Source organism: Trichosurus vulpecula, chromosome 2 (assembly GCF_011100635.1).
Source record: "Trichosurus vulpecula isolate mTriVul1 chromosome 2, mTriVul1.pri, whole genome shotgun sequence".
Taxonomy (NCBI): Eukaryota; Metazoa; Chordata; class Mammalia; order Diprotodontia; family Phalangeridae; genus Trichosurus; species Trichosurus vulpecula.
In genome coordinates this window covers 375,367,916-375,393,322 of record NC_050574.1, presented here as the reverse complement: position 1 = coordinate 375,393,322, position 25,407 = coordinate 375,367,916, and the positions used below count along the sequence as shown (strand labels likewise).

The window sequence follows — 25,407 nt, the reverse complement described above, 5'->3', positions numbered from 1 at the left end:
CTCCTGCTCACTTACTACCATATTCCTGAAGTTTTTGAGCAGCCTCATTGTGTAAGTATCCTGTCTTTATAAGAGACACTTAGAAGGACAGATACAGAGGGCATGTGGTATATGATATCCTTGGGAAACCAGCCATGAACTGATCCAATCTCCTTTCATCCCCTTAACCAATTTCAATTAAGCCATCAGAAAGCCCAAAGTTAAGATCACTTCTAAAATAGTGTCTGAAGTTAGCCATTATGTAGTTTATTACAAGCTTAAAAAAAAAAACAAAAACTGACCAGTTACAAGTTTGACAGAAAACCTTTTTATACAAAAAATACACTTTTAATCACTTTTTGATTAACAATCAGATAATAACCAAATCTATTAACTTGCTGCTTTTTTTGTGGGGGGGAGAGGGGGAATCTTAAGTACCATAAAAATTTTAATATCTTAATATGATCTACATGTATTTTATGCATACCTTATAAAAGTAGTCTATACAAGTATTGAATTGTTCAAGAAAAAATAAAATAAATAAGTGATTTGAAAAAACCCCACATTTTAATTGAGAAAAATATGGTTCTGAATTGTTTATATACATATACATGCTGTCATGTGTAATAGAAACAGCCATCTCTTAGAAATCCCACCAAAATGCAGCAAACACAAAGCATAACAATGCGATATGGTATGCAATGGTATAATACTAGAGCAACAGTTCCAATTTAACCTAAAAATAATGAATATTTAAGTTGGTAACCTAAGAATGCAGTATTGCTAAAGAGATCACCCAGCAAACGTAAGAAGTAGCCTAAAGTAGGCTGCAAAGAAACTTAAAAAAATTAAAAATAAATAGAAAATCACACTCATTTTTTACAGGAAGACAAAAATGAGTTTCATGATTTTTATTAGATATTTGATATAATAAACCCTCTTATTTTCTGATACTTAAGCTTATCTATCCATATTTTTACACTTTAAAAAAAAAACACTTCCATAATTCAACATGATTGGCAATCTCTGCAGGAGAAAATCCTACTAGTGAAATTAAAACAGGACCAAAATGAAACCTTATAACCACTATTATTGCTAGCTTGTTTTAAAGAATGTTCAATTTCAGGGACAGGAAATCATCTAAAGGAAATCTAACAGCCATTTACTAAAGATGGTTCACAAAGCAGGCACTAATCTCAGTCATAAACAGGTAGATTAAAGTAAAAATTCCCAAAGATTCTTTATATAAGAAAGCTAAAAGGAAAACTTTCCATTTAAATTGTGGCACAATCCTCATTTTAGGAAAAAAAAATATAATTTGAGGGACTGGAAAGATTGCACAAAGGTCTGAGGTGATCAGAAAAGCTCTTGGTGAAAACACTTAAGTCCCCAACATCATCATAAAAAATATATGCAGACTTAATTATAAATACATTTATATTTGTAATACAATTTCTGGCTAAAGATCAACACCTTTCAGTATTTTTAAAAGTTATGACAAAGTATCCACAGCATTTGTGGAAATATTTGAGTGCATAGAGTATGTATTTTTTCCAGTAGGCATACATAGTACTTTAGTTTATTACTTTCTGTACCTTTACAAAAAGAATAATATTGCCTACATCTTGAAAACTGTACAACAGAAATACTGAGAAAATTGTTTCACATAAAATATATTTTACGTACTACTGATTTCATGCATTTGTTCAAGAACTTGTCCTAAAATTTCATCAACTACATCAACATCATAATTTACTTGCTGTAGATCTAGATCAGGCACAATCGAAGCCAGCAGCTGGCCCACATTAACTCGAAGGGATCGAAGTTTGAGGCTGCAAATACAGACATAAAACATAAAGGTATAAATCTTATCTAAGACTTAGACTAAAGTGAAATAGTAAAATGTGCGTTGCATATTTAATTAAACCACTATAAAAAATTAAGCCACTACAGAAAAATAAATTTTAAAACAAGGGAAAGCTTCATTTAAAATTTTGGAGGATCAAACATAATGACAGTTATATTTGAGTCTAGCAAAAATGTACGCATTTAGCAACTATAAGAAACAAGGGTTCTTAAGTTTCATTTTTCAAATACTAATAAAGAGAACACAATATTTTAAGTCCAGAGAAAATCTTATACAAATTAAAAAGATGGTTATTTGCATGAATATTTTGGCAAGAGTCAGTCTATCATTTATAAGTTACAGAGTAGCTCACAAAGATAAGATTCCAGATACCTGCACTCTTGACCATCTTATCAAATTTCATGTCTTCCCTGCTTTTTTTTTCTTCCTTTTTTCATTACCATGCCCCTAGGATCTCAATTCTTTTCTATTATGCTTTCCAGAAATAGCAAACAAGCCAAATTCTCACCAAGAACATATTCATTACATTCTGCACTTTTTGGCTAGGATGGCAAAATTTTTTAAGCACATAAAATATTTATATTTTACTTTTTCCCTAGCACCCTTATAGATTCTCAAATTTCAATAGGCCTATCAACAAAGGAGTAAGCCATATATGGTCTTAAGCAGGAATTCTCAACTTTTTTTGGGTCATGGACAGTCTGGTGAATCTATGGATCTCTCCCACGTGGGAGCAATTAAGTAGTGGAGTGCAGAGCTACTTCTACACAGCAAACTCAGCCACACCAGTGCTGCTCCTCCCGCAAGAACCACCAACCCGGACCATATTTTTTAAAGGAAGATCTAAGAACTCTGCCTTCAATTCAACTAATATTTCTTAAGTGCCAATGTGTAGCACCATTCTAGGAACCTGATCACATACATATGTCCAGTATTAATATATTTACTATACTCGTGATTTGTGCAAAAGGATAACAGTTTGAGGTGTTATCTTCCCAAAATAAAATCTGTTCATTTTAAGTGGAGCCTTATCCATGTGCCTTAAACCATAAGGCAGATTAATGTTGGAAAATTAGATATCATGGCAGGCTGGGGGAGCAAGATGTCAGGGATAAGGTTCCTTTTAGGTGCTAAAATTATTACACAGATAGGGAACTGACCTGGCATGACTATGGTTGGGATCAAATCCCACAAAAGAATGCCACAGCCCATTTGCAGTCCTTTTGAACCAGAGTAATGTTAATGTTACATCCATTAATTGCCATATTTGTCTAGTGGAAGATAGCCTTCCAAATAACTGCTTGCTCAAAGGGAATTAAAAACCTCTCTCTGGTAATCAATAAACATTTTTTACACGAATGTCTGTGTATTTCCTGGAAGGCCAGAGGACTAGGAAGGGAATGATGAAAAGGAAACAAAGGAACAAGAAGACAGGAGCAGAAAGTGGCCTAAGAAAAATTAGAGGGGTCCAAAAAACTACTTATCTCAAATATGACACTTTGCCCATACTGAAGAGTTTTAAGAAATATTTTTCTCAACCTATGGTAGAAAAGTTTATACTCCATGTTCTTAGAAAAAAGAATTATAAACTATTAATAAAATAATTTTAAAATACCCAACAGAAAATAATTTTCAAAAAATAAAACATTAGGAATGCTCCTCTCCTGTCACCTTACAGCCTTCAAAGTCCAATACATCCCATCTCTAGAAAGCCTTCCCTTACTGTTATGAATGATCAATAACCTCATCAATCTCTAAGTTAAAAATTTTCTTTTATCATTCTCAAAATTTTCTTCTAAATTCTTGGTTTTGCCTGCTAAATGAGATTCAAAGCAACCTGGGAAAAGGGAGAGTTTAAACATTATTATTTTGTAGCCTCTGCAATCAATCTATAGTGAAGAATGCCGGATCACACAAAAATTCAAAAGCTCCTGAATGACAGAGAAGAATCACTGGAGTATATATTTAGAACTGGAAGGAATCTAAGATTATCTAATCCAGGGGTGGGGAACCTGCAGCCTCAAGGCCACATGTAGTAGCCTTCTTTTAGGCCTCAAAGGCACCCTGCAACCTGAAGTGCCCTTTGACTGAAACCAAACTTCACAAAACAAATCCCCTTAATAAAAGGATTTGTTCTGTAAAACTTGGACTCAGTCAAAAAGCCACACCCAAGTCCCTAGAAGGCCACATGTAGCCCTGAGGCTTCAGGTTCCCCATCCCTGATCTAGTCCAACCCCCTTACTCTAATGATAAGGAAAACTGAAGCCCAACGAAGTGAAGTGATTGTCCAAGGCCACAGACAGTAAGTGGGAGAACAAGAATTTGAACCCAAGTCTTAGGATTCCAAATCCAATGACCTTTTTAGTTTAAGCTTGATGGGTTATTTGCTATCATGGCTGCAAAAATAAGACTTACACACAAATGTGTTATCTAGTAAAGAGGTGCTCATTATTACCTTTCCCTATTAGAATAACTGACAGAAGCTTCAATGTTACTAGTTGTTGAATCATCTGATCTTGTCATTTGCGAAACTGTGGCCTTTAGTTGTTCGACTTCAGCTTTGAGTTCTTCACATTGAAAGCCTATTTGTGTTTTTTCCATTTCTAATAATTCCACCTATCAGAAAAATGAAAATAAATTAATACTCTATTTCCATAACCAAAAATGCTATGAAGCACAGATATGACCAATTCCACAAAACTTCTGTGATCACAAAACACTAAAAAATTTTAGAAAGTGGTTAAGGGAAGAGGAATAACCTTCTATAAAGGAAGTTCAATAAATGCTTGATAAATTTGCTGACTATAAAATCTAAGCAAAAAAAAAATCAATTAATGTGAAACTCATTAAAAACAAATGTGATTTTGCTTAAGTCACGTAAGAGACAAGGAGGAGGAGGACGACGGCAAGAACTACAAGGGAAAGATAAATGGATATTATTAGTTTTTGTGGTCTTTGGCATAATAATAATAATAATAATAATAATAATACAAGAATAAATTTCCTATAGAACACGTTAAAGGTTTGAAGAAGTGTTTTGCAAATATTATTTTATCCTTACAATAATTCTAAGAAGTAGGTGCTATTATTATCCCCAGATAAGGAAGGTGAGGCAGACAGAAATTAAGTGATTTCCCCAGAGTCACACACTTAACAACTGAGGACAGTTTTTAACTTTGTCTTCCTAGGTCTAGCACTTTATCCACTGCATTAGTTATTTGTTTGCTTGTTTGTTTGTTTAGAGATGCACTTGCTAAATATAGTGACAAAGTAGCTTTGGTCTTTGTATCATTTCAAATTAAATCTAGAGCTAGAGTTAGTGAGCATTATAAGACAAGTACTTCAGAAATATATTAATGAACATCTACCATTATATTAATGATTTTAAATTAGAATAATGCCTAGCACTTTATATAGCTCATTATGCTCTAAATCCCAAATAACCATATTTGACTTTTACTGTTTTGTCTCTTCTTTATGTTGATTCTGTATCTTACCTCGTTTTTATACTGGTCTCTTTCAACACTGCATTTGTCCAGCTGTCTGAAAACATCATCAAGTTGCACAGCCATTTCATCCACTTCAGTTTTGTTCTGATTGCTTGAACATTTACTGCATTCCGCTTTTAAATTTTGCAAAGTGTTACAGTGTTCTGTCAGCTTTTCTATCTCCTTCAGAGTCTGCTCAAATTGAAATGCCATCTGATCTTGACTTTCAGAATTTCCATTAACACTTTCAAGTAAAAATGTAGCATCAGTTTCAGTTGATTGGTGACAAGTTTCCTTTTTCACATATTTATCATTCATCTCAACTATCTTAATTTCCAATTCTTTCACTTTTTCCATTAACATTTCACATTGTCTTTTATAATTTTCTTTTTCTTCACTGACAAACTGCAACTCATTTCTAAGTTCATTTAATTGGTATCCAATGTCACCTGCAGCTAGATCAGATACATTCAGGGCATACTGCTTTGCTTCAGCTTCTACAATGGCTTGCTGTGTGCCATCTTGGCCGTCCATGTCACCTTCAAGAGCTTCTTCCTTTTTAACTGGTAAATTTGGAACTTCAGTTTGTGTTGCAGCAGACTTCGGCTCATTGTCACATCCAGAATTGGATACTGAACTGATCAGTGAATTATTTACCTCAGAAGGCTCTCTGTCAGCAACATTCTCAGACTGAATATTACTTTGCTCTGTATGAATCTGTTCAGTTTTTACTATTGTAACATCAGCATCTACAGAAGGTTTGGGGGTACTGTTCTCTTCTAAGATAATCACATCATCATCATCATATTTTGTCATCTTTGCATTCGAAAGAGTCATGGCACCAGAAGATCTCCGTTTTAAGCTGGAAAAGGATAAATTGTTTGGTTGTATATGTGTGTTTTAAGATAAAATATGGAAAGCTTGTGTCAATTAAACAATTTTATTTAATGAATATCCGATCACTCTTACTGGACAATCTAAAGGTTTCTGCAAAAACTGCTTCAAGGATAATGAATTAATGTCAAATTACACAGGATTAGTCAAAAACTTAATGCCATTAAAGAGTAAGTCTCAGATACTGAAAAATGGAATGTTTTTTAAAAATTAAGGCAGCATTTTTAGAGGAGTCAATTTCCACAAATTCTTTTTTTCTTTTTTTTTTAAACAATTCATAGGCCTCTTACTATATTTAGAAAAATACTACTTTCTGAGTCAAATAATTATTTTGCCCAAGTATAACAAATTAAAGATGCAACAGTAAAAATTTAAAGATGAAATAAAGATTTTAAAGGAATCTGGGGATCAAACAAGTACACAACTAACTATATTTTAAAAAGCTGAAATCACAAAGCAGTGGAGCTGGAAGTAATTCTTAAACATCAACTAGATTAATCTTTTCTTTTACCAGTTGAAAAAATTGAGACCAAAGCAAGTTAAATAATTTTTCCCCAATTTTCCACCATGGAACTAGATCGAATGAGCCTTTAATTCAAATGCTGTAAAATGAGCTGGAGAAAGAAATGGCAAACCACTCCAGTATCTCTTTCAAGAAAAGTCCCCAAAAAGGGAGTCACATAGAGTCAGACATAGCTGAAAAGACTAAACAACAGCAAAATATGTGAGTATGTGTGCACACCCACACCCACATATGATTCTGCCATTTCCTTCTCCATCTACTCTACTTGTAGTTTCACTGGATCAGGAAAAAGTGGTTTTCTCCCTACTTCCTTCCCTTCACCTCCCCCTTCAACATGCTGGGTAGATTCCTTATGGCAAATTTATAGAAATTAATGATTTTACAAAGGTGGGAATGGATAAATGGATGTTTTGTGATATGCATCATTAGAGAGTTGATCCACAATGATGGGATCATAGATTTACTGAGTAAACTTCTATTTCAAATTCATGCAAAAAACAACCGCCCCTCATTGCCTGTGGCATCAAGTTCAAGATCTCTGATAACTTGGTCTCAGTCTACTCAAACTGCATTGAGAACCCTTCCCCCTCGGTGAGTTGGTCTGTGCTCCCCTCACACACCACACCTCTTCTTATTTCCATGTCTTTAGCTCACGCGGTCATTAGCAATCAGTCACACCACTAACTACCCAAACCTTACCCCATCCATAGAGGCCTAGATTAAGTCCCACATTTTCCATTAAATCCTTCTGTAGAACTCTAATTCATGTTCCTCTCTTCTCAACTATTATAAATTCTACACCACAAAATTGTACTCTATTATTCTTTACATATTTCTTGTTCTTAAATCTATTATTCCTAAATCAAGTTGCTAAACTACATGAGACTGTCTTAAAATACTTTTATTCCCTACAATATAAAGCACATAAAAAGAGACTGAATGGGTGTATATATGCCGACAAATCAGTCAACATATATACACACAAAATCAGGTCAAATATCATAACTGATACTAATTTAAGTATCGTGGTCTAATTTTATTGAAGAGGAAAGAAAACTTTTAGAAATTAAATAAATACTATGTAATTTGTGCTCATTATAAGATTTTACACAAATACAACTAAATATATCTGGAACTACTGTTGCCCAAAGTAGCAAAGAAAAGTTATTCTCATAATTAAGGAGAAAAACATAACCTAGTAAAAACTAACCTGTTGTTGTCAAGATCCAACGGAGATGACAGATGTGATCTTGGAATGCTTTCCTTCACTGGGATGGTGAAGTCTTTAATTGAAGGGACAGGGGGACTTTTCATATGTAATAATTCATTACAAGGCTGCACAAAGATCAGAATTTTCTTACTTACTATGTTACCACAATATAAAAATTTTTTTTAAAAAAAGGAATGTACTGGTTTTACATTTTTTTTGAAACATCACAAAACTATACGTATTAAAACCAAAGTTGCACATATTTCTCTATAAAATCATTCCAAACTATATTGGATTACCTGAGGGTTAAACTCCGGTCGTTTCATCTTGAATTTTTCTTTATCTCTTAATATTGGAAGGAAAATGAACAAAAATTAAAAATCTAAATGAAATGATCTAAGCAATAGTATGCCCTAACAACATATATGACCAGTTGGGCACAAAAAAAGGATAAGCAAAGCTTATCTAACTTCAGTTCCCTTCCTAGAAACAGTCACAATATCTACTAGTATAACAACATAAGATAAATTACTAAAGACTCAGTAACTTGGATTACACATATTTGGAATCTGAATTTCATCAAGGCTGGCTAAGTTCCAGGGACTATACCTAGCAAAAGCTGACTAGAAGGTATTGTCAAGTGCCTTAAAAATCTTATCAAAAAGGCTTTAAACCAAAAAAGGACAGGGGAAGGATAAAATTGCACTGTTTATTTACCAAGGGGGAAAGAATACAATAAAGGAAGAAGAAATGACAGCCTTCTAAGTTAAGCTATTCATTTCAAAGGAGGTAAAATCCAAAAAAGGAGCCAGTAATAAAATCTATGGCTCAAATGACCAAATACAAATGCCCAAAGTCTAGGGAACAGGTGAAAGGGAACTAAATAGAAGTCCTAACAAGAAGGGAAAAGCTGACCTCATAGATAAATAACAAGATTTTGGTAGAATGAAAACTTTGATGAGAACATGGCTCTGGAATGGGTTATCTCTTATTCAAAGACAGTCTATAAAAAGTAGGCAGAATAAAAATAGGTCACATTGTATATTAAGAAGGTAATTACTTTATTCAAGAAAACTCAGTAAGAAAGCATTTGGGTGAAGATCGATGGAAAGAGAACAAGAAGTGATTTTATCAGCTGAAAAATATCCTAAGCTTGGTACAGAGGCATGACATTGCAAGTGCATCTGCAAATATTCTTTCTACCAAAAGCTGAGCAGCTAATAACTTCATGTTTTTAAAAGTGGAGGAACTAACACAGGAAATTCTATACTGAATATGATTCTTACCAACAGGGAAGAGCTGAGTGCTAGGGTAGAAATGATGAGCACACTGGGAGAAGGTGACCGCTCCCTTCTACAGTTTGTGATAGCCTGGACTAGTCTGATGCGTACTTCAGATTTCATGAGAAAATTTCAAAAGGTTCCATATTAAAATTCTATAGAAGTCGACCCTGTAGGGCTGGGAAACTCAACTAAAGAAATTCTAAAGACACAAATGGAAAGAATTCCGATGCAAATGAAAAAAAATTGTCTAAGAGTCCAATGTGGCTGCACATGGAAATCACAAATCGATTCAGATTTTACAAATACTTGTAAAGAAGATAAAGAAGGCAGGTCAGAGAGGATGAATATAGAAGCATACCAGCCTTTAAAAATAGTACCAGGGATGCTAAAGCTTAGAATGAATGAGCTAAGGCTATCAAAGGAAGCTAAGAACAAAAGAAAAGTTTATTAAACTATACTATTGGGGAAAAGGAGGATGAAAAAAGGAATAAGACCACAGGGTGGAGTGGATGTTATGAGGATAGCTGACAACAGTGGAAAGGCAGAATGATCAGTTGTTAGTGTCCTCCCTGCACTTGACAAATTCATGTCACCTGAACCCTACAAGGTACACTTTGGGGTACTAGAAGAAATGGTGGCTATGACCCGTGAACTTTCTATTTGAATGTCACTGCATGCTCTACACCAGCAACCATGCCATAAAGAACCTAATCCTTTCAGCTCTGGAACTTCTATCCTGTTCTGATTGGTGAATGTTTCATATGGCTCAGTATATCTAGCCAGCTCTAGATTATCTAGATTTCTAGAAGCTCATTTTACATTTATGTGTATAGAAGCTTCTTTTATACAGAAGAACACAACAATCCTCCCTAACCTCCATGTTCTTTTCCAGCTCTGGTGTCACATCAAATCAATTCTCCTCTTTCTACTAAAAAGGCTCTCAATCCCTATGATTCCACTCACCATCCCTGTGACTGTCCAAACCAAATTCCCCTCCCCATCCACTGCTCCTCTATACATGTTGTCTTCCCTTTTTAGAATATAAACTCCTTGAGGGTGAAGACTATGTCCCTTTTATATTTCTATCGTCCATGTTTAGCAAATAATGAATACTTAATAAATACTTTTTTACTCATTCATGGGATTGTAGAAGAGTAAATGTTCTGATTTTCAAAAAAGGGAAGAAAATAGATTGCAAACTATGGACCAAAAAATTTGACCTTGATTCTTGGGAAGAAAATTCTATAACAGATCCTTAAAGATGTGATTAGTGAACATCTACAAAAAGAAGTAGTAGAGGTTATGCAGAATTAGCATGGCTTCATGCAGAACAGTTCATTCTACACCGAACTTATACTAACCTTCAGCAAGGTTACTAAACTAGTAGATGAAGGGAATACTTGTAGATACTGATGTACTCTCCCTATCAAATGGTTCCTTCCATATTGCCTTCAACATACCCAAGTCTCCCCAATCTTAAAAAAAAAAAAATCTTTATCAGACTCTACCAATCCATATTACATCTGTCCTCTTTCTCAAGCAAAATCCTACAAACTGTGTTCATTCACTACTTCCACTTCCTCTCCTCTCACCACTCTGTAATCTGACTTCTGACATTGAAATGAAATTCATCTTTCCAAAGCTAATCTTAAATGATGTACTCTGAATTGCCAAATCTTATCTTTTCTCAGTCTTCATCCTTACCAACCTATCTGCTGCACTGACACTTGATTTTCATGACAATATTCTCTCCTGGTTCTCCTCCTACCTGTCTACCCCCTCCTTCCATCATGTTTTCTAATTGTAGATGTTCCCCCCAGGTTCTCTCCTAAGACTTCTCCTATCCTACCCTTGATCTCTTGGTAACCTCATCAACTCATGTATCCTCTCTATGTAGATAACTCACAAAGCTATTTCTACAGTCCTACCCTCTGCCCTGAGCTTCAGTCTTCTATCACCATCATCATTTACTTACTGGACATTTTAAACCTGAATCCCAAAAACACCTCAAATGTAACAAGTCTAAAATTGAAATAATTATCCACCCCACCCCCACCCCAACACCTCTGCTCTTCCAAACTGTCTCATTTCTGTCAAAGGAAATTAAGATATGATATAATTAAGATATATGATATATCTATATGATAGATATCATATATCCATTCTCCCATGTCTATAATCTCAGTATTATCTAGGATCACTCAATGTTTCACTACATGTTTGATCAGGTGTCAGTCTAGCTTCACAACATCTTTTACATGTAACTCCTTCTTTCCACTCACAAAAGCATCATGTCTCACACAGATTATTTCAACAGCCTCCTAATTGGTCTTCCTGCCTCAAGTCACTCACTATTTCAAAGAGTCAATCCTATGCAATGTCCCATGCCCAAGTAATATTCCTTAAGTATAGATCTAACTATATGACTCCTCTCTTTATTCAACTTCAGTAGCTTTCTATTGCCTCTAGTATGAAATATAAACATCTCTTCAGCTCTTAAAGCCGTTCATAACCTGATACCAGACTATCTTTCCAGCCTCACTGCGCTTTCCCTCTCTGATCGTCTTCTTTTTATCTCTCCTATACAACACTACAACTCCCATTTCTATGCCTTTGCTCTGGACATCCCATATACCTAAATATGAACTCCCTTTTTACCTCTGATTTCATCCTTCTCTTTCCTCAAGATGCTGCTGAAGCACTACCTTCTGCAAAAAGCCTTTCCTAATCTCACCAAACTGCTAGTGTGCTGCCTTTCTAAATCACTCTGTATTTAAATACTTTATATTTATTAGTAATATATTATCTTTAATAAGGAATCAAAGAATAGTTGTTTATGATTCAATGCTAACATGGTAGGAAGTCCCTAGTGGATCTGTGCTTGTCAGTGGGAGGATCCATATGAACTGATATGGAGTGAAAAGAGTAGAACAAAGGAGAACAATTTACATAGTAACCACGGCATTCTAAAGACAACTTTGAAAAAATTAACAACTCTGATCAGGGCAGTGCCCCACCATTATTACAGATGGCCAATATTCAAGAAGCATGCTACCCACCTCTTAAGAGAAAGGTGACAGACTCAAAATGCAGAATGAGGCATATATTTTTGGATACTGCTAATGTGAGAATTTGTTATAGGGTTTTTGTTTTTCTTTTTTCTTTTGCTTCAGTGGAGATAAAGGGAAGGTGAGAGAATGAGAAAATAAATGCTTTTTAAATGAAAAAAATTTTTAAGAAAAAAATTTACAGATAGCACAACGCTAAAAAGGATAGCTAGCACACTGAATGATAGTCAGGACTCAGAGACATCTTGATAAGCTTGAGCACTGGGCTAATTCTAAGCTAAAATTCAACTGAGACTAATGTAAAGTCTTAGAAGCTTAGTTGGAAAAAAAAAACTTCCTAAGTCCATAATGCATGGTTAGACAGCAGTTGAAAATATCTAATTGTTTGAAAAGACAAGTCTGACACATCAGCAGTATTACACAGTAGCCCTTGCTAACACGATCTTGGGCTACGCTGACATGCATGGTTTACAACAGAGGGGTTATAGTCCCATTGTACTCTGCCCTGGTCAGATGACATGTGGAACAATGTTTAATTCTAAACACCATTTAAGAAAGGCATTAATAAACTAATGAGCATTCAAAGTGAGGCACCAAAGGTGGTGAAGTGCCCAGAGTCCATCATATAAAGATTAATTTAAGGAAATGGGTCACGTTTATGAAAGAAAAGAACAGACTCAAAAGGGACATGAGAGCTGCCTTCAAATATCTGAAGGACTATTATGGGAAAGAGATCATCATTGGACTTATGATGGCCCTAGAGGAAGCCATCGTTTACCCAGAAGCAATGAGTAAAACTTACAAAGGGCCAAGTTTAGACTTAATGCCAAGAAATATACTTCCTAAAAATCAGAGCTATTCAAAAATGGAATAGATTAAGAGGCTCAAAATTCTCCTTTACGGGAGATCTTCAAACGGAGGCCAGATGATTATTTTAGCATATATTATAGCAAAGTCTGATTAGACTAGATGGTTACCTGAGGTCCCTTCCAACTCTAAAAATGCCTAACTTTGTCAAATTAACTCATCTAAGAAGGAAAATTGGTAGTATAAAAAAATGATTCAAAGCACAAGTTCAAATTAACCTGATAGCAGTGTGTACACACACACACACACACACACACACACACACTTTTAAGTAAAACCACGTCATATTATGTAGAAGCTTCTAAGAGTTACAGTAGCCAAGAAATCCTTTACCAACTCTAAGATATAACAAGCACAGGAAGATGCTGCCACAATTCTCTGCCTTAAAGGTTAGTTGATGCTGCCAGCCACAGAAAAGACAAGAAATATATTCTTTATCAATTAATTACTTTTTGCCTAGAATAGCACTTTCAGTAGACATGGGACAACTTAGATTAATCCAAATATCGAATTTTCAAGTCCAACATTTTTCATGTAGCAGATCATAACAAACACTGCTGTGACCAGGACAGGCATTTAAATTTCTTTGTTATGAAGGCACTGGTATACTACTTACTTTTTTTTGTAGGTTTTTTCATATGTGGGATGCACCAAATCATCATCTTCAGGTTCTTCTGGTACAAGGCAATTCCTATTTAGAAAAGCATATGGCTAAAGTGTCAATACTGCCTTTTCACACATGTCTACCTCTATTGCAAAATGAAGTCTAAAAACTAACTCTACCTGAACTGTGGGTCTGGGTTCAAGGAGCAATACCATTTTTCAGGAAGGTGATCTATTCCATCTGGTAGTTTTCGCCATTTTAGGCAGGAATCACACTGAACCCATGTCTGGTCAGGCCGTTTCCTGTAAGATAACACAAAATCTTAGTGTGAGAAGCTGGCTAATTTTCCTCACAAAATGATGCTATTCTCTTAGAAATTTCCCCAAATTTTAACTAAACAATTTTAGAACAACTCAGTCAGGTGAAAGGTCTACCGAAGTGAAGAGGTTCAAAATACAGTCTATAACACTAGTTAACACCGTAACTAAGTCTGGAAAGGCTCATTACCACTAAGATGACTACTAGGTGATGAATCGTTTAGCCATGGCAAGCAAATAAAAATAGAAAATTGTCCTTAAGCTGTACATCCTCCTCTTTATTCCCAAAGTGGCAGTAGGAAAAGCAAAAAAGCAGTCAAAGAATAACCATTTTTAGAACACCTATAAACATTCAAGTGCTTTTTGGTACTCTAAATGAGAGACTTTTGTCCAATGACCAATAAATTGATACACTTCTGAAAGAAATGAACCACATCAGTACTGTCTGATAATAATATATGTGTGATATATAGTGATATATATGTGATATACATATACAAATATATAAAAATAATATATAACATAATAATGATATAATAATAATTCCAGATTAATGGAAAGTTAGCTCACTAATTTTTCTTGAAAAGGTGAATAAGAAAATTAGCAGTTAGTTTCATACTGTGCCTCAAAGGCAATAAAATCATTTCATGGGACAAAGCTACCAGTGATCTCTCAACTGCCAAATCCAATTGCCTCTTTCTCAAATCTCATTCTTCTCAACTTCTTGGCAGCCTTTAGTACTTTTGATACTCTTCTTGACACCCTCTTCATTCAAGGTTTTCAGGATAGCCACCACTCTCTCCTGGTTCAGACAGTCTTCTTTGCTGGGTCCTCATCTACATCATGTCCTCTAACCACAGGTGTCTCACAGGGTTCTGTCCTGTGCTATCTTCCCTTCTGCTTTTCGGACATCTCAAACAGGATGTCCAGGAGACATCTTAAACATGTCCAAAACGGAACTTTTTTTCCTCCAAATCTTTCTCCCCCAGTATCTCCACCTATCTTAATTTCCCTATTGGTCTATATAGAAGTCAAATTCATCCTCCCTGTCCTGTAGGCTCACAACCTAGGGGTCATCTTAAACTCCTCGATCTCTAACCCCCCCCTTATTGAATCTGTTCCTCTGACACTGCCACCACTCCTCTGCAGGTATTCATCACCTAAAACCTGGACAATTATACCTGCTTGAGGGTCAGCATGCCTCAAGTCTTCTCTTCATTCGAAGCCATCCTACTCCATTCAGCCACTAAAGCACTAAAACAATTTTCCTAAAGGAGAGGTTTTATAACCCCTCCTCCCCACTTCAATAAACTCCACCAGCTTCCTGTTGTCTCCAGGAACAAATACAAAATGCTCTGTTTGGCATTCGAAGCCCTTCATAACTGAGACCCCTCCTACTTTTCTAGTCTCCTTACCCTTTAGTCCCCCCATCACTTACTTTTTGACCCAGTTAACACAGGCATCCTTGCTGGGTTTTTTGTTTGTTCATGCTTTTATTTTAATTGACTTTTTATTTTAGTGTACTCACAGTAGTTGAATACAAAAGCAAAGCCAGCATGTTTCTCAAATCCTATCAGATCTGAGGGAATTTTGAGAAACAGAGAAACAATACAACCTAAGCTAGTTTTAAGTAATGCCAACTTATTTTAAATATTATGGAATTAAAAAAGAAATATATTATGTAAATATGTGCATATACATATATACATACACATACAGGCAGGTATACTTTTATTTTTAATTTATTATTTTTCAATTTTTGTTTAATTTTCAATTGCAAATTCTCTCTCTCCCTCTCACCCCTCCACCACTCATTGAAAAGGCTTTCTTTCTTTCTTTTCTTTTTCCTTTCTTTCTTGGTCTTCCCCTCTTCCCCTTGCAGTTTGAGTTTTTTTTTTTAAGTTAAAGGAGCCATCCCTTGACTTCTTAAAGAGGCCTAATCAATGAATGGGTGTTACCTCACTCAAACTGAGAACCTGAAAAGGCCTTGGCCTAAAGGGCCAGGGTCTCCCCTTGCCATCTCCAGTCATCTTGATGAATATCAGGTCACTGGACCCAGATGGCACTGGAGAAGAAAGTGAGGCTGGTGACCTTGCATAGTCCTCCCCCACTCAAATCAAAATCAACGGCAAGTCACGTTGTCATTTCCCTGATGTCATGGTCCTCTTTGAGAACGAAGGACAGACACAACTGCAAGGAGAGCTGCGATAGATATTTTTGTACATATTGGTTCTTTTCCTTTATCTTTGGGATCTTTGGGATCTCAGATCTAGCAGTGGTTTTGCTGGTCAAAGGGTACGTACAGTTTGACAGCCCTTTTGTCGTAGCTCCAAATTGTTCTCCAGAATGGTTGAACAAGCTCACAACTCCAGCTACAATGCACTGGTGTACATATTTATCTACATGCCTACCAGCATTTGTCCTTTTCCTTTTCATTCACATTAGCCAATCTGATAGGTATGAGGTGGTACCTCAGAGTTATCTTTTAACTAGGTCTATTTTTTCTTTTATATAGTCTGAGGAGTGACAGCTAGCTAGCCCAGCCTTTTTACATTGGCCCAGCAGAATAAAAAGATTCTGCTCCAGGCTACTATCTTAATTCTCTGTCTGCCTTTCTATTTCAAATATGTTTCTTGTAAACAACATATTGTTGGGTTCTGGTGTGTTTCTAATCTATTCTATTTGTTTTTATTTGATGAGTGAGTTCATCATGTTCATAGTTAAAATTATTGTGCATTCCCCTCCATCCTGTTTTATTCTGTTTATCCTTCAGTCTGTCTTTTAACCCTGTACCTCTGGAAAAGTCTGTTTTGCTTCTAACTGTTACTTCCCTTAATCTCTCCTTTCTAAAATATTTTATGGAACAGAGATAAGGAAAAACGGTTTGTAAAAAAAAACTGGCAACAATAAACTTTTGTTTTAAAAAAGGCAATAATAAAGCTCAAAAGAAAAACACTCTTTTGCCTCAAAAGGCAAGACAAGAATTTACATTTTTATGGATATCTTTTGTAGAGATATCTATTGTGAATTTTTTCTTCTTAATCATCAGTTTCTCTTCATATTCCAGGTACACTGGTCTTGTTTTCAGAAATACTTTTACAATTTTATATGAACAAAATTGTCAGATTTGTCCTTTGTATTCTCCATGAATCTCACTATCTCTTTCCATTCTCTGCTAGTTTTAAAATATGACCTATTATATAAAGGTGGTTTATCCATTTAAAGCTGATACCGTAACACACTGTAAAATGCTAGTCTAAAACTTTCAGCCCAACTTTTATTCCCTAGTAGTGCGTGTTGAATAGGAAGTCCTTCCTTTAGAAGTTACCATGTCTAATTCTTCTGACATTCTCTTTCTTATTTACCTTTTATTCCTGTTTTTCTCCTTCCTGCTTTATTTTTACCTCCCTAGAGATTTTTGCCATAAAATTATTCTGCCCATAGCTTCATTCATTCCTCTTTGGCCACAGACCATGCCCTACTAGGCCTTGGGGTCTTACTATTTCAACAGAGAGCACAGGTATGAGTCAGTTATGTTGAGATGATCTCAAATGGTACAGCATCCAAACTCTTAAAAGAAAAAAACGAATTAAAGGAGGAAAAAGATAGCAAAACTATTCTAGTAGGGTACCTCAACTTTCCCCTCTCAAAATGAGATTTTATGGCATTTTAGGAAAAAAATGCCATTGCAAAAGGCAGGTATGGACTAGAATATCCCCAGTTCGGAAGGAGTAGTTATACATTTTACACACACACACTCACACACACACACACACACACACACACACACACACACACACACACCCCATAAAGATCCAGTGATAGAGTACGTACTAAATCTCTGACTTCATTGCTAGAGAATAAAAGAATGATGAAAAAATTCCCTCTACTAGTGCAGGTTGACACCTTCTCTGCAACTTACTGTCTTAAGAGCAGAGGGAGGAAACCTTCAGCCTCGAGGCCACATGTGGCCCTCTAGTTTCTCAAGTGCAGTCCTTTGACTGAATCCAAAGACAGCGATACAGTAGAAAAAGCAACAGATTTGGAGCCAAAAGAGACTAGAATTCAGATCCCCTCTGCCAGTTACTAACAACGTGACTGCAGATAAGTGACAACAGCTAAGTCTCTGTTATTACCTACATCACAGGGTTTTTGTAATGACCAGAAGGGAAAATTAATGTACTTGGCAAAACATATATCAATTTCAGTTATTGCTTCTATAAATCATATTTCACCAAAATCTGGAAAAATCTAGCCAGATCTCAAAACCTAATGCTGTACAACAACTGAGAAGTTGTGATTATCTGCAACTCTGCAACACGAAATTGCACAGGAAATTACTTGAAGGTAAAAACTAATCAGAAACCAATTTCAAAGAAGGAAATGGAAAACCACTCTAGTATCTTTGCCAAGAAAACTCCAAACAGGGTCAAGAATAGTCAGACAGGATTAAAAGGACTGAACAACAAAAGAAACTGATTTACATCAAAAAAAAGGTTAAGCACTTATATAAAAGATTGGTTCAAATTTGGTTCTATAGAGCATTATAAGATGTTTATCAATGTCTCCTCTCCTAGATTAATCCTTATCAGGGTGGAGAGGCTTGCATTGCTCAATGAAACTATGAGCTATATTGTACAGGGTTACCCAAGGTAGACAGGTCATAATGGAAAGTTCTGATAAAAGATGACCCTTTGGAGAAGGAAATGGCAAGTCACTCTAGTATCTTTGCCAAGAAAACCCAATGGACCCAATGGAAAACCCAGCATTAAGATGATAAAAGATATGATACCAGAAGATGAACCCTTCATGTTGGAAGGTGTCTAACACATTGCTGGGGAAGAACAGAGGGTAACTACAAGTAGCTGCAAAAAAGAGCTGGTCCCAAAAAAGTAGCTGGTCCAAAACAGAAAGGAAGCTCAGCTGCAGATATGTCTGATGATAAAAGGAAAGTCCAATACTGTAAAGACCAATATTGTATAACAACACGGAATGGAAGATCTGTGAAATGAGGCAAGTTGGAGGTGGTCAAACAGGAGATAAAAGATTTACACATTGACATCATCGGTGTCAGTGGATTTAAATGGGTAGGAATGGGTGAACTTAATTCTGGTGATCACTAAATATAATACTGTGGGAAGGAATTCCTTTGAAGAAATGAAAAGGAGAGAAAAACAGTACTGGGGTACTGTTTTTACAAAAATGACAAAATGATTACATTTGAATCCAAGACAAACATTTCAACATCACAGGACTGATATGCTCCAACCACTAACGTCAAATAGGCCAAAGTTAATCAGTTCTGTGAAGACCTACATCTTCCAGAAATCACATCAAAAAAAAAGATGTCATCCATCACAGGGGATTACAATGCTAAAATAGGAAATAAAAAGACAATTGGAATAATAGGCAAATTTGGCCCTGGAGTACAAAATGAAGCAGGTAAGAGACTACTATTGTATCAAGATAACTCACTGGTCATAGCAAACACTCTTTTTCAACAACCCAAAAGACAACAGTACACATGGACATCACCAGACGGTCAATATTGAAATTAGACTGATTTGCAGCCAAAGGTGGAGAAGCTATACAGTCAGTTAAAACAAAATCTGGAGGTGATTGTGGCTGAGATGATGAACTTCTTATTGCAAAGTTCAGACCTAAATTGAAGAAAGTAGGGAAAACCATCAGACTATATAGGTATGACCTAAAAAGCAACCCTTATAATATGAAGTAGAAGTGACGAAGAGAATATGAAAGTAACAAAAAGATTTTAAGAGATTAGACCTGGTAGAGTGCCTGAAGAACTATGGACAAAAGATCACAATACTGTATAGGAGGCAACAACAAATAACATTCTAAGGAAAAAGAACAAAAAACCAAAATGGATTTCTGATGAGGCTTTGCAAATAGCTGAGGGAAGAAGGAAAATAAAAGGTAAAGGAAACAGGGAAAGATATAGCCAACTGAATGTAGAATTCCAGAACACAGCACAAAGAGACACTTAATGTTACCAATAACCATGATGGTGTAGTTACTGATCTAGAGCCAGACATACTGGAGAATGAAGTCAAGTGGGCCTTAGGAAGCATTGCTAACAAGAAGGTTGGTGGAGGTAACAGAATTCCAAGTGAACTATTTAAAATTCTCAAAGATAATGCTGTAAAAATGTCACACTCAATATGCCAGCAAGTTTGGAAAACTCAACAGTGGCCACTGGATTGGAAAAGATCAGTTTATGTCCCAGTCTTAAGGGAAGGAAGCAAAGGAACAAAGAATGTTCAAATTATCAAACAACTTCACTCATTTCACTGGCCTGCAGGGTTATGCTTAAAATTCTGCAAGTGAGGCTTCAGCAATATGTGAACTGAGAATTACCGGAAAAGCAGACTGGTTTTCTAAGAGGCAGAGGAACTAGAAACCAAACTGCCAACATTCAATTGGATTATGGAGAAAGCAAGGAGTTTAAAAACACTTCTACTTCTGCTTCATTGACTACACTGAAGTCTTCAATTGTGTGGATCACAACAAAATGTGGCAAATCCTCAAAGAGATGGGAGTACGAGATCATCTTGTCTCCTGAGGAACCTGCATGTGGGCCAAGAGGCAACAATTAAACCAATCAGTTGTTTGGTTTAAGATCGGGAAAGGAGTACAACAAGGCTACGTATTTTCACATATTTGACTTATATGCAGAGTACATCACGTGAAACGTCAGGCTGGACAAATCAAAAGCTGGAATAAAGGTTGGCAAGAGAAATATCAACAACCTCAGATATGCAGATGATACCACTGTAATGGCAGAAAGTGAAGAAGAATTAAGAAACTTCTTGATGAGAGTGATAGAGGAGTGTAAAAACCGCCTTGAAGTTTAACATTAAAAAAAACTAAATTCTTGGCAACTGGTCTCATCCCTTCCTGGCAAACAGAGGGAGAAGAAATGGAAGCAATCCCAGCAACTGCAACCATGAAATTAAAAGACACTTGCTCCTTTGGAAGGAAAGCTATGGTAAATCTGGAGAGCATGCTAAAAAGCAGAGACATCACCTTGCCAACAAAGGTGTACATATTGTCAAAGTTATGGTTTTTCCAGAAAAAATGTAGACTTTTTAAAAGTCCCCTGGACATCAAGGAAATCAAATCAGTCAAAACTTAAAAAAAAATGAATTCAGACTACTCACTGGAAGGACAAATACTGAAGCTTGAATATTTTGGTTACATAATGAGAAGATATGACTCATTAGAAGAATCTCTGATGCTGGAAAAAACTGAAAACAAAATGAGAAGGGGACAACAGAGGAAGATGAAATGGATAGTGTTTCATGGAAGCAATAAACATGAGCCTGGACAGACTTTGGGAAACAGTGAAGGATCTGCTGGCGTGATATGGTTCATGGGGTCACAAAGAGTCTTAACACAACTGAATGAATAAACAACAATATCAAGTTATTTCTAAATAATAGGTATTATGAACAATTCCAGTTCATGTATCATCATAAAGTATACCTTGGTGTTTTCACTTGTATATACTTACTGTATATCTTCAACAGGCAAATTCAGAGGATATTCTGCATTTTTTTTCACTTTCATTTCATTCCAATAATCATTAAGCTTTTCTCCCAGTGCTGCTATGGTAAGCCTAACAAAATAAAAAGAAACCTTCTAAAGATCAATAACATACATTAACGTAAAACTCAGATTACACCAAGAAAAAGCATTAATACAAGAATTATTATTAGCAGAGACCACAGAATTTTGAAAATCCCACATATTAATATTGTTGCTACATTCTATCAGAACTGTTTTTTTTAGGAAAACACTTCTGTGTTTTTGTTGCTTTGAACTATCAATTGACCGAGTCATTTGGGCAGGATCATGACGAAGTTACAAGAATACTTATTAGTTGCCTGGAAGTACAAATTAATCAGTATTTAAAGGAGCAGGTATCAACAAACATGTCCAATATTACTTCAGCAATGAAAGTTCCCTTCATTCTAGTCTTTCCTCTATAAATTTTAAAAGCTCAGATGATAGTAGGAAAAGAACATTTGGTTTAGAGAAATTACTTGCTAGCATCTAACTGAACATCAGCAAGAAAACACTGAAAACTCTTTTCTGAGCAACATGTCACTTCTGCCTCCCTGGCCCCCGAAATAATTGTACTGTTATTCTCTTCAGCTTTATAACAAACTGAGCTTTTCCCATGATCTAGTATATTTACTGAGAATTATATTCTAAATTATACTGTATTCGCTCAGGGTAATACCACAGGAACTCAGAAATGGCTATAGACCCACTAATGAAGTAAAGGGGATGTACAATTTGGTATTATTCTAAATTTCACATAAGAGGTAAGAGATAAGGAGCCGGTTTGTGATTTTATTGCTAGAAGAAATTCCCTGTCCTATAGGTAGGCACCATCTCTGTAACTTAAGAGTATTAGAAAGCTCTCTAAAGCCCTGAGAGCTAAAGTAACGTGGCTAGGGTCACACCACCATTGTATGTCAGAGGCAAGCCTTGAAACAAGGCAAGAAGGTTTTCCTGACTCCTAGGCCAGCTTTCTATCCACTACACCACACTGCATCTCAAATTTCAGATAAAACTTCCAATGAACACAATGAAAGCTATTTTAAAACAATTATACACTGATAACTGAAAAATTAATATTAGACTTTGTATCTTACAACATTTTATATTTGTACTTAAAGCTGCCTGTTTTAATAAAAACTTCCAGATTAAAATTCAGATGACATTTTAAGATTAAGGCAAATTTCCAAGTTAGGATATTCAAGGCTATGTTCAAATAAATGTATCATTATATATTACTAAAGCACGTTTCTATTTTTAAAAGTTAATCACATTTTAATTCTAATGGAATAAATTCAAAGACAAGCCTATGAAATTAATGCACCCTGAATTTCAACTAATCTTCAAAGAAACATAGAATGCAGTTAAAGAAGTGAATTCCACATATTAAAATTTAGTGTTTTTAACTGACAATCATGTAAAATATTAGAGAAAGTCCCTTAGGTTTAAGAATGTCTAATTTACCAATAGACCACTGCAGTAATGTCAAATTCTAAAAGTTCAACAAAGAGACTTAAAATCCTATCTAAATAATAAGAATGAGATTTGGATTTGTGGAATACTAAGTAATATCCCAGAAAGCAACCAGCAAAATAAATCCATGGCACAAGTAAGGAGGAAAATTTGACATTACAAGTATCTGAGGTTTTGTTAGAAGATGGAAGGGCTAGGTAAGAAAGAAGAGGAAAAACAGAAAAGGACCTTATCCTATACTCCACCAGAGACCTACAGAGAAACTACAAATGGTAAACTTAATGAAGTGCAAAAGTAGAGAAAAAGAGTGAGAAGATATGGTACCCTAAGGATCAGGGCAACAAAAGGGGTCTCTAGACTGCAAACAGTGAACACAGAATGAACTTGTTAGTATTCCACCTGTGGTAGGATTAGGTGTTTTAAGCCTGAGTCAAGCTTATTTAGCAAATAAAATTCATTTCTGAGATACTTCTTCTGTATATAGTTTGTACACCTGAAATTACCTCAAACTGATAACAAAAGCAAAGTAGATAAAGTCTAGACTTGGGAGTCAGAGAAAGCCTGAATTTGAATCTCACCTACCAGAGATTTAACCTGGGCAAGACATAACCTCCATTGGCTTCTGTTTCTTCATCTTCCAAATGGAGATGCTTTCCTTGTTCAAAATTCCTACAAATGTCACTTCAAATCATGCTGGGGTAGAGTGCTATCAGAGTTGATATAGGGGAACTATGCCAATTTGGACATCTCTCCAAGCTAAAAATGGCTTGGAAATAGAATGTTAAGTAAAATTGTTTCTAGGAGACTTGTGCCTAAAACACAGAATACTCTATTAATATTTTTTATTTAACACATCTAAGCTATATACATATGCTAGACTGTGATAATCTAGATAGGATAAAAGTATTATTCCCAGAGAAATCAGAGTAAGAGAAAGATCAAGACTAATTAGTTGTCTGATTTTGCATCAACACCACCATAATAATGGTTTTATATAGCAAAAACAGAATCAAAAATCAAATAGGAGACAAAAAAGGGTACTAGACCTTATTTCATTACACAGGAGGATCCTTTGGGAGACGCTAGGACTCTTCCCTTTTTCAGCCTATTTCTACAATGTTCCACAAAACCTATCCATCAGAAGAAAAATGGCAGAATTTCTATGCTACTGAGATGAAGAGGGGGACAGCTATACGTTTACACAGAACAGGTACTTAATATTTGTTGAATATTAAACTTGTGAGAAATAATTATTTGGATCCCTACTCTATTCCCATCAGTATTAATCAGTTTGATAGTTTACATAAATCATATGGGAATAGATAGCTTCTTACAGTGGGCCTCAAACTTTAATGTAATCTTTAGTGTAAACACTGCTTGTTTATCAAGTTATGAGACTCACTTGCACAGTCACAAGAATGCTGACAAAGACATCACTATCCTGTTTTACTCAAATTCCATGTCCAAACCCATCATGGGTGGAAGGCCTTGAAAAGTCCCCCAACTTATTTTTGTACCTCCATACCATTCTCTCTTGTCCAGCATAAGCAGGTGACCATCTTATGACCACTTAGTGATGCTCCATGCTTCACCCAACCTCTTCTCCCAAGAACAAGGTCATTTTTGGCCCTCAAGAGCGAAGTCTATCAACCAATGTATTTTATCATGCCTCTTTTGCATATTTGGGTATCAAACCCTATAAAAACAAGGTCCTGGAAGGAGGCAACTTAGATCATGAGGGAGATCAGGGGATCTACTTCACTGAAGGGGACTATGGACTGTTTAATAAAGTGCCACTGGCTCAGAGCTCTGCCTCAGTCTCTTTTATTGTAGGTTGGATGATTTTAATACCCACAAACTTACTGTTTTACCCATTTAGAAATGGTCAGTCTACAGGGACAGAAAAATTCATGACAAAAAGGAGGTATAGGTACCAAATGAGGAAAGTAAATGGTAACACCCTGATAAGCACTCTGCTATTTCCTGCATCCCAGAGTATGCATGTTTATCTCCCCTCCAGATAATTTTCTCCATCTTACTCTGGCAGGTTGGGGTCCTAAAGGGATAGTTATCCCCCTGCCCCATTCATACTCTGTGGCTCCCAGAGTCCTAAAACTATGAACATGAGCCCCCACTGGTATCTTTAATTTGTCTCTCACCAAAGAACAAAATTAGCTCAAAGCAGAAGGATTTACTGATAAATCATAGTAATAAGAGCGGCAGCAACAAAGTATCTCCCCAGGAGAT

The 25,407-nt window shown here is 35.8% G+C and overlaps 1 protein-coding gene across 1 annotated transcript in view; it reads right to left on the bottom strand.

Moving 5' to 3' along the window:
• Positions 1-291: 291 nt before the first annotated feature.
• The window catches only part of MORC3 (MORC family CW-type zinc finger 3), a 71,256-nt gene continuing 46,140 nt past the window's right edge, over positions 292-25,407 (bottom strand). The window contains exons 10-17 of the mRNA XM_036745478.1: positions 21,635-21,739; positions 13,963-14,085; positions 13,796-13,870; positions 8,261-8,306; positions 7,962-8,086; positions 5,344-6,196; positions 4,302-4,462; positions 292-1,811 (exon numbers count right to left, since the gene is read on the bottom strand). Of these exons, the coding sequence (XP_036601373.1) occupies positions 1,658-1,811; positions 4,302-4,462; positions 5,344-6,196; positions 7,962-8,086; positions 8,261-8,306; positions 13,796-13,870; positions 13,963-14,085; positions 21,635-21,739 (1,642 nt within the window). The 3' untranslated portion in view covers positions 292-1,657. The remainder of the gene's footprint in view (positions 1,812-4,301; positions 4,463-5,343; positions 6,197-7,961; positions 8,087-8,260; positions 8,307-13,795; positions 13,871-13,962; positions 14,086-21,634; positions 21,740-25,407) is intronic.